The sequence below is a fragment of the Bison bison genome, unplaced genomic scaffold (genome assembly GCF_000754665.1).
Source record: "Bison bison bison isolate TAMUID 2011002044 unplaced genomic scaffold, Bison_UMD1.0 scf7180017864373, whole genome shotgun sequence".
NCBI lineage: Eukaryota > Metazoa > Chordata > Mammalia > Artiodactyla > Bovidae > Bison > Bison bison.
Window position 1 is genome coordinate 1959864 of NW_011494945.1, and position 9895 is coordinate 1969758.

A 9895-nucleotide genomic window follows, 5' to 3' on the forward strand; every position below is an offset into this window, starting at 1 on the left:
ATTTTGGGGGCTCCAAAATCACTGCAGATGGTGACTGCAGCCATGAAATTAAAAGATGCTTACTCCTTGGAAGGGAAGTTATGACTAACCTAGATAGCATATTCAAAAGCAGAGATATTACTTTCCCAACAAAGGTCTGTCTAGTCAAGGCAATGGCTTTTCCAGTGGTCATGTATAGATGTGAGAGTTGGACTGTGAAGAAAGCTGAGCGCCGAAGAATTGATGCTTTTGAACTGTGGTGCTGGAGAAGGCTCTTGAGAGTCCCTTGGACTGCAAGGAGATCCAACCAGTCCATTGTGCAGGAGATCAGTTCTGGGTGTTCTTTGGAAGGAATGATGCTAAAGCTGAAACTCCAGTACTTTGGCCACCTCATGCGAAGAGTTGACTCATTGGAAAAGACTCTGATGCTGGGAGGGATTGGGGGCAGGAGGAGAAGGGGACGACAGAGGATGAGATGGCTGGATGGCATCACCAACTCAATGGATGTGAGTCTGAGTGAACTCTGGGAGTTGGTGATGGACATGGAGGCCTGGCGTGCTGCGATTCATGTGGTCGCAAAGAGTCGGACATGACTGAGTAACTGAACTGATCTGAAACCTGTATAGTCTTAAGTAATTTTTTTGTTCATGTCTGTGGAGAAAAGTGGTAACAAAACATCAGTTTAGATTAGGTTGTACTTAATGTTTCATTGTAACCTAACTTATTTTTTCCCCCCAGGTAACCTTATATGAACATAGGATTTTCATATCACATTAATAAAAATGTGTTATATTTTAATCTTAATATAGTTGTATACTTGACTTTTCCATCAAGTACGCTTGTTAACATAGCCAGTTATGTCTTAATGAGTTTTGTATATTGTGTAAAAGGTGTTTGATGAAAGTTTTAGACTAGAAATTTTCTTAAAATTTTTATGTATTATTTGTTTTTTAAATATTTAGCAAAGCCATTTTGGTTGAGTAAAATTTTGTTTATATTTTAAAATTTTCTTTTCCAGCTGTTACAGTGTGTAAATATATTGTTACCCAAATCTTCTTTGTCTTAGGTCATGCTAAATGTGTAGAAGTTGTAAAAACTTTCAATTTACCATTACTGATGCTTGGGGGAGGTGGATACACAATCCGCAACGTTGCTCGGTGTTGGACATATGAGACTGCAGTTGCCCTTGATTGTGAGATTCCCAACGGTAAGTGTTCTTATTGTGATGTCTTTATTGGATGAACTGTCTGTTTGTAGAAAAAGATGGTTAGGTCATTAGAGTTGATTCCAAAACTATGTAAATAGGAGAGCAGCCACTAAATTCATTTTGTATTCACTTTTAAATATTTTCTCTGGAAATATTTTACAACTTGAGTCTGGATTTTGTGTATGGATTGAGCTTTTAATATGTAACTTTATTTCATTATTTTTAATAGAATTGCCATATAATGATTATTTTGAGTATTTTGGACCGGACTTCAAACTGCATATTAGTCCTTCAAACATGACAAACCAGAACACTCCAGAATATATGGAAAAGATAAAGTAAGACATCATCAAATTGATTTGATTAACATTATTAATGTAACTTTTGAAGCTTTTAGAAAGTCATGTGCAGTAGGTCAGTTTAACTTTATACATAAGGTATTCCCTTTTGTCAAAAGTATTTGAAACCTTAAGATTGTTGGTTTCTTTAATTTTATAAAATGATGGAAAATGTATAATAGATTATAGCTCAAAAATACTTCCGTTTTCTGTTAGTTAAAATGGACTTTTTTGTTGAAAAGGGCTGTATAAGTTGTATATTTTCTTGCTTTACACAAAAGTGAAATTTATTTTCATTGAAACATTTGATAAACCTTTCTCTAAGAAATAGAGTTTGGAGAAACATTGTTCGTACCCAGGCCTGGGTTTGTGCCCTCACTCCATGACATTTGGCAAGTTAATTTGCCTTTATGCTTATATTTCCTCATCCTTGAAATGGGGGATGAAATTTAGTATCTACCTTATAAATTTTGAGGATTAAACAGGTTAATAATAGGTAAAGTATCAGTACCCAGTAAATGTTACGATTTTAATTCTTAGGTTAAGCTAGATAAAAGATGCAATTTATTTTGCTTAATGTTTCCTCTTTCACTGAAAAGGAATTTGAAAGAAAATATTTTTTCTAATAACTATGCATGTTGTAATTTAGACAGCGTTTATTTGAAAATTTACGCATGTTGCCTCATGCACCTGGCGTCCAGATGCAAGCTATTCCAGAAGATGCAGTTCATGAAGATAGTGGAGATGAAGATGGAGAAGATCCAGACAAGAGAATTTCTAGTAAGATAGTCCTTTGATGTGTATTCTGTTACATTTTTCTGGTTTATTAAAAGCACACTACAGACTGAAGGTTTTGGTTGCCCAAGAACTTCACCTGTTTTCATGAGCACACTATTATTACTGTCTATTTTCATCATTTTTTAAATCTTATGTAGATTTAATTTCCTTTGTCTCAGAGCCTGATTTGAGTGTCAGCAATTTCATTTTCTACAAATTAACCACTTATGTGTAGTGTAAGTCGAATAACATTAAGCACCTTCTGTTTGATTCTACCATCTAATTCCACTTAATATGATTTGTAAGCTTTTAGCCTAATAGTATGCTATTATGGTATAGACATTCTAACATAATTGACATAAATGATATTTCTTATTTTCTCTCCTTCCCCTCTCAGCTCTGAAATAAAGGTTACTTTTTATTTAAAGACATCACTCCTACTTCCTATCAGGAAAGCAATATTTTTTTCCTCCAAAGTTTTTTTTTTTTTTTAATGAGAACCTCTAATGTTCTTCGTATTCCTTTGAATTATTTCTTCCTAGATTAAAGCTAAATTTTCAATGTTTAGCAAGCCATGCATTCAGTTATAATCTTAAAATCTGTTTCCTTACTTTTAAATATGACTGGCTAGGTCTTCTATAGAGCAATGCACTTAACAGTTGTAAAATCTGTGACTGCCTTTGTCAAAATGTTATTAAAAATCTTTTAATGTGTCAGTTCGAGCATCAGACAAACGAATAGCTTGTGATGAAGAGTTCTCAGATTCTGAGGACGAAGGAGAAGGCGGTCGTAGAAATGTGACTGATCATAAGAAAGGAGCAAAAAAAGCTAGAATCGAAGAAGACAAGAAGGAAACGGAGGACAAAAAAGCAGGTCAGATTTATTTTTTGATGTTTTAATTGTAAGTTTTTGAAAGTGAGCAACCAGGCAATTTTTATAAGATCCTGAAATACTTAAACGAGTATCAGAAATAGGTGAGTATGCTAAACAAATAGGTGACTTTTTTTCCCTCCATGTAAGTAAACTTTTAGTTAAAGCTCTCCAAATATTATTAGTCACATTTGCTTCTATAATATAGGAAACTATCTCTTCTTGGCAACATAGGCTTAAAATATTGAACGTTGCACTGTGATCTAGACTGAGTGAGAGAACAGACTGGTTATAGACCCATATGTAGCCCATGAGCAGAGCGGAAATTCTAAGCTAATTTGTAACTGCCTGTAAGTTTATTTGATGAGAATAAAGCATAAAAGAAGACTCACATTATATAACCTTAGACCAGTTTCACCATTTTGAAAAGGCTCAGAGAACAGACTTTGTTATAATTTGAAAGAAACGTAAAAGCGATGGAAAGATGGGAAGGGATTTGAGAGCTGGGTTAGGAGGAGACAATACTTTCTGATGTCTTAACTTTAAAAATGTGTCTTGTCTGTTGAGGCAAATGTGTCAGTTTGTCTGTTGAGAAAATAGATGATTTAGGGCATTGCATTTGCTTTCAGAGTGTGTTATCTTTTATCTGAGTTTCCAGAGCACTTACACATATCTCAGTCATTTTATTTAACACATCATATTATAACACCTCATTAGGAACTTTATATCTCTCCCTGCTAGATTGAGCTGCTCTTGGCTAGAGAATGCAGTATCTTAAATACCTGAATTCTTGTACTTGGTGCATTTCCTGCTGGATACCTGCTACCTATATGCAGGTAACGGTGAGGAGCACAGGTTTTAGTTGACCTGTTAATTTTGACCCTGTAGCATGTGGAAAACAGATTCAGAGGTACTGGGCCAACATCCTTTTTCTATCATATTGAAGTTACGTGAGTAAGCTGGCTCTCGTGTTCTTTTTTCACTAGAGAGTGTTTGGAATCTGTAGCATGTCTGCACATCTAGTTCTGTTTTGTTTGTGGATTGACTCCACTATAGGCTACTGTTCTCTGTCTATCATTTTATAATTTTAACTTCCCAATGTATTACAATGATGGCTCCAGTCTGCTCTTGTGTACTGATTGACATCCAGAGATTCCAGCTATGATTGAGGTAAGAAGGACTTAACTTTAGCTGTAGGATTTTTCTAGTATTTTTCTTTTCTCTGTCAATTTGTCTTTTCTGTATTTTTTGTTTGTTGTTTGTCTTCCTTTCTGGCATTTATTCTTGCTTTTTAAACTTTTATCTTTCTATGCTTTTTCTTCCAAATGGGAAAGTGGGTGCACTAGAGTGCTTATCTTTCATTGCTGCTTTAGCTGAAAATGAGAGTGCCTTTTGATCTGGCTTTAATGGCCTGGTGGTGGATTAATCTCAGTATTTAGTTCCTAAATACTTCTGTTGCTGATAGTAATTGATACTTAAATTTCTTAGTTTAATAATGAAATTCTTCTTATAGTGTCTTGCATTTGTTAAAATCTTGCAACATACAGATAAAAGAAATACTACCATAGAAAACATTTTTAAAAGTCTGTAGTTCAGAACCTAAAGTTAGGAATATTTCTTTGCTCTTCATCCCTCCCCAAACCACACTTGGCACTTTTGTTTACATATCTAAAATAAAGCCAGAAGCCAAAACAAATGTCATAATAAACATGTTGCTATATGTTTGTATTATAATCATTGCCTCACAACTTTGATTCATTGGCTTATCTAAAGAAAAAATTTACCACATTTTGGCTAATTTGTTTCAATGATCTTGAATGGATAGTGTTACTCTTACTATTTTGCTAATTTTTATTAAAATGGTAAAGTTCTGATACTTATATAGTGAAGGTTTAAAAAGTAATGGCTGTGTATATGTATGGCTAAGTCCCTTCACAGTTCACCTGAAACTGTCACAACATTGTTAATCAGCTATACTCCAGTACAAAAGAAAAAGTTTAAGAAAGAAAAGAGGGTACTAGAAAAGAAGGGTACTAGCGCTAAGAGTCGGACACGACTGAGCGACTTCACTTTCACTTTTCACTTTCATGCATTGGAGAAGGAAAAGCAACCCACTCCAGTGTTCTTGCCTGGAGAATCCCAGGGATGGGGGAGCCTGGTGGGCTGCCGTCTATGGGGTCGCATAGAGTCAGACATGACTGAAGCAACTTAGCAACAGCAGCAGCAGCCTAACCATTATTTAAAAAAAAAAAAAACTATTGGTTATATAAGCAATAGAATTTAGCTTCTGTTTTGTCTCTGACCTTAACTGATTCTGTCCTCTTGTCACAAAACTCCAGCCAAATTGGTCTTGCAGTTTTTCCTTCCAACCTAATTCCTTGTTGCCTCAAAGTCCTTTTGAGCTTTCCCTCTGTTCAAGGTACTTCTTCCCTTTTCCCACTCAAAAGTGATTTGTTCTTCAGAATGCCTCTCAAAGGTCACTTGTCATAGCCTTTCCTGATCTACCATGGTGTTTGCGCATGTCTGTTGGCTGAATGTCTTCATAGTATATATCCTGCCTATAATGCTGTGATCCCATAGGGCAAAGTTCCCAAAGGCGGGACTGCAAATGTTGCGTTGATATTGAACCTCTGTCATTTAGTACATCTTCAGAAGCTTAGTTAGTTGTTGATTTCATGAACAATAATATTGTATATGGGAGTTTTTTATATTTTAAGTAAGATATATTTTAAAATAAAATATATGCATTTTATATTTCAAAATAGGTGTTAATCTCTTCCCAATTTTTGTTTTTAGATGTTAAGGAGGAAGATAAATCCAAGGATAATAGTGGTGAAAAAACAGATACCAAAGGGTAAGCTGTATTCTTTTTCTAGTAATTTTTATATGCTATAAAAATAATGAGTATGTTTACTGGGGTTGGGGTGAGTATACATATATTCTTTGAGAAGTACTGAACTAAACCTGGAATATCATCAGTAGGTTGTTATGAGATGCTCTGAATTTTAGTATGGTATGTAAGACAATATGGAGAAGGCAATGGCACCCCACTCCAGTACTCTTGCCTGGAAAATCCCATGGACAGAGGAGCCTGGTAGGCTGCAGTCCATGGAGTCGCTAAGAGTCGGACACTACTGAGCGACTTCACTTTCACTTTTCACTTTCATGCATTGGAGAAGGAAATGGCAACCCACTCCAGTGTTCTTGCCTGGAGAATCCCAGGGACGGTGGAGCCTGGTGGGCTGCCGTCTGTGGGGTTACACAGAGTCGGACACGACTGAAGTGACTTAGCAGTAGCAGTAAGACAATATATATGTATCTTAACCATTAGCTTATATTTCATTTACTTGCTTGTTTTTCATTTATGTAACATGCCTTAAAAAATTACAAAAGCTAATAATAATCAGTGTTGTAACTGAATGTATTAAAATAGGTCAGTTTATATTCTTGAACATAATTTATCTAAGCCTTGTTTTGCTATTAACTTTTATATAGACACTCATCATCTTTCATGGTGCTCTTATTTCTATATACATGATTTTTTGGTGTTATAAGACAGGTAAATTTTAAGAATCACTGGGCTAGTATAACATAATTTTTTAAAAGACCATAATTGAGCTTTCTGTTGTCAGAAAGCATATAGATGCTTGGCCACACATAATTTTGTGTTAGCCTTCATAGGATGACTTGGAATAGGTTGTAAAACCCTCAGAAGGTCAAGGCAGTCAGTCAGTGCTCCAAAAACTCAAGGCACTACCAGCTTACATGTTTCTTGGTGGGAACCATAGGACTGATCTATTGGTCATTGCATTTAAACTGAGATTGTGCAGTTTTTAATATTTCATATTGCCTCTTTTAACAGAGCCAAATCAGAACAGCTCAGCAATCCTTGAATTTGAGTCTCACAACTTTCAGAAACCATAAAAAAGTGAGAAAATATTGGGAAGAAAAATGTTTTTTCTTTTTGAAGACTTCTGGCTTCATTTTATACTACTTTGGCATGGACTGTATTTATTTTCAAAATGGCTTTGTTTTTGTTTTTCTTGGCAAGTTTTATTGTGAGTTTTCTAATTATGAAGCAAAATTTCTTTTCTCCACCATGCTTTATGTGATAGTATTTAAAATTGATGTGTTATTATGTCAAAAAACTGATCTATTAAAGAAGTAATTGGCCTTTATGAGCTGATTTTTCCATCTTTTGTAATTATCTTTATTAAAAAATTGTACTTCGATTGTCTTTTGTCTGTTTATTACAACATGGAGTCTAATTTCATAGGCTAGTAACATGACCGTTTCTGTAGAAAAATAGAATACCCTAAAGCTGAAAGATACTGATGTCCTAAGACATCCATGAACTGTTTAGGAAATTACTGTGTTTACAGTAATTATTATTTCTTACTCTAATAGGAGTTCTACCATCTTGTTCTCTGTAGGTTAACCAGCCAATATTGGTGAAGATTAATATCTCATAATCATAATTTATCTTAGATTAATGAAACAAGCTATGCAGTTGGGATATAGGAATTAGCTTTGAACTGAACCAAAGATTCTCAAAAACTGGTAATCGATTCTGAGTTGAAAGAAGAAATCTATGATCAGAAAAGGAAACTATAGCTTCCATACTGAGCTCTGTGGGACTCTTTTGCCAACCCCTACTATATACCAAGTAGACAAAGAATTGTACAGTGTGTTTGAACAGAAATTTCCTGTGTTTATGTCAAGGCTAAAATAAAACCTGCTGTTTAGACAAAACCTGGTTCTTGTACTGCATATTCATGGTACCCAGGTTCCACTATTATACCCAGGCTTCCAAATGAAGGAAATAAACACTTAAAAGTCATTTATCATGAGTTTATTGAATGTCTACCCACTTTAAGGCTTTGAGCATGCAACTGAACATAATGGGAAAATGCCTGCTCCCACAGCTTACACTTTAATGGTAGGAAGCAGACAAACGGGGTAATTTCTGCTCCTAGGATATGCAAAGGAGAGCAAAACATTTTAGAAACTTGCCAAAATCAATGAAATCTTTTTGCTGGGCCAAATTGATTATTTTGAGTTAAAAATTTGGACAGTACATCAGTCAAAAATATTTCTCTAAAAGCTCCTGTTAAATACTTCAGCATTTACAAAAACACCTGGACTTTTGTAATGAGCAGCTGTTCTCTCACCTGTATTTAACAGATATTTCACTTGCCATGTTGGTTCCAACTCTTTTTTTTCTTTAAATAAGTTTAAACAGAAGAAGTTGAAGCCCTCTTTATCCACTTTGTCATTTGATTCCCTTACGACTCTTCAGAAGTAACCATCCTTTATGCCTGTTTTCACTCTTGCTGCATATCTTGTAAGCATTCAAGCCCTTGTAGTGTTAGGAATTATGGAATTCAGTCCTTCATTCGTGAAATAGTTACATACATTTAGTGTTTGTGAAACACACAATGGTATTGCACATGTACACTTACGTAACTTGCTTTTTTACATTTTGATTAACCCTGTTGAACAAGTCCAACTCATTTTAACTGCTCTGTTAAGTTTCCATTTTAAGGACATACCAAAAATTTGTTTTAGTAGTGTAGTGAACCTCCTTGGTTACATTTAGGTTTTGTTTTACTATTTACAAATAGAAGCATCTACATAAAGCTGAAGCCTCAAGAGAATAATATGAAACATGAAAGCTCAGCAAAGTGACGTGGTACAACATTAATACACAGAAAACAGCAACTGGTAATATACACAAACAGCCAGATTTGCCAGAAAAAGTAAGGTCCTATTTATAAGAGCAGTAACAAAAATTCTTATAAATAAAAAATATAAAGAAGCTATGGTTCTGGCATATACTGAAAAAGATCATAAGATGTCAAGATAAATACCCTAATACATATGGAACAATATTGGATAAAATAATTCAGATTGATGAAGGAAGAGATTATTCCTTGAGTGGTATTGGGATAATGGGCAATCAAATGGATAAAAAGAAGTTGTATGCTTTCCATGAGAAGAATCAGATTAGCTGGATGTTGAATTTTATCAAAAGCATTTTCTGCATCTATTGAGGTAATCAATTTTTATTCAATTTTTTCACGTGATTTTAAAATTAATTTTTAATTAAAAAATATAAACATAATTTCTGGTCAAAGGGATGGAAATTTTATACATCCTTATAGCTTTCATTTCCTTTTTTTCAAATTGTCTTGTGATGACTTACAAATTCATCAGTTCAGCGTTTCTGGGACAATAGTGACTATCTTAAGTTTCATTTCTTCCTTGGAAGATTTACCTTGTGGCTACAAATCCTAACAGAGTCTTCTGGGAGAATCATATGGTCCTGATAGGGGTAGTCACTATCATTTCAGTTTTAAAAATGGCACTTTAAAACAGACCTCAACTTGGCAGGGAGGTAGGGGGAGTGGAGAAGCTCTTAAGGAAGATACTGCTATTTTCTCAATTTTTCTCATTTCCGTATGGCATGGATGAAAGCTTCCAAATTCCACTAGTCAGATCAGATCAGTTGCTCAGCCGTGTCCGACTGTTTGCTACCCCATGAATTGCAGCACGCCAGGCCTCCCTGTCCATCACCAACTCCCGGAGTTCACTCAGACTCACGTCCATAGAGTCAGTGATGCCATCCAGCCATCTGATCCTCTGTCGTCCCCTTCTCCTCTTGCCCCCAATCCCTCCCAGCATCAGAGACTTTTCCAATGAGTCAACTCTTCACATGAGGTGG

At 35.1% G+C, this 9895-nt stretch overlaps 1 protein-coding gene across 1 annotated transcript in view; it reads left to right on the top strand.

Moving 5' to 3' along the window:
* HDAC2 (histone deacetylase 2) overlaps positions 1-7401 on the top strand; it is a gene marked incomplete at its 5' end in the record, with an annotated part of 22434 nt that extends 15033 nt beyond the window's left edge. The window contains 6 exons of the mRNA XM_010856576.1: positions 1046-1186; positions 1416-1524; positions 2174-2304; positions 3019-3174; positions 5968-6025; positions 7034-7401. Of these exons, the coding sequence (XP_010854878.1) occupies positions 1046-1186; positions 1416-1524; positions 2174-2304; positions 3019-3174; positions 5968-6025; positions 7034-7064 (626 nt within the window). The remainder of the gene's footprint in view (positions 1-1045; positions 1187-1415; positions 1525-2173; positions 2305-3018; positions 3175-5967; positions 6026-7033) is intronic.
* Between the last annotated feature and the right edge of the window lie 2494 nt (positions 7402-9895).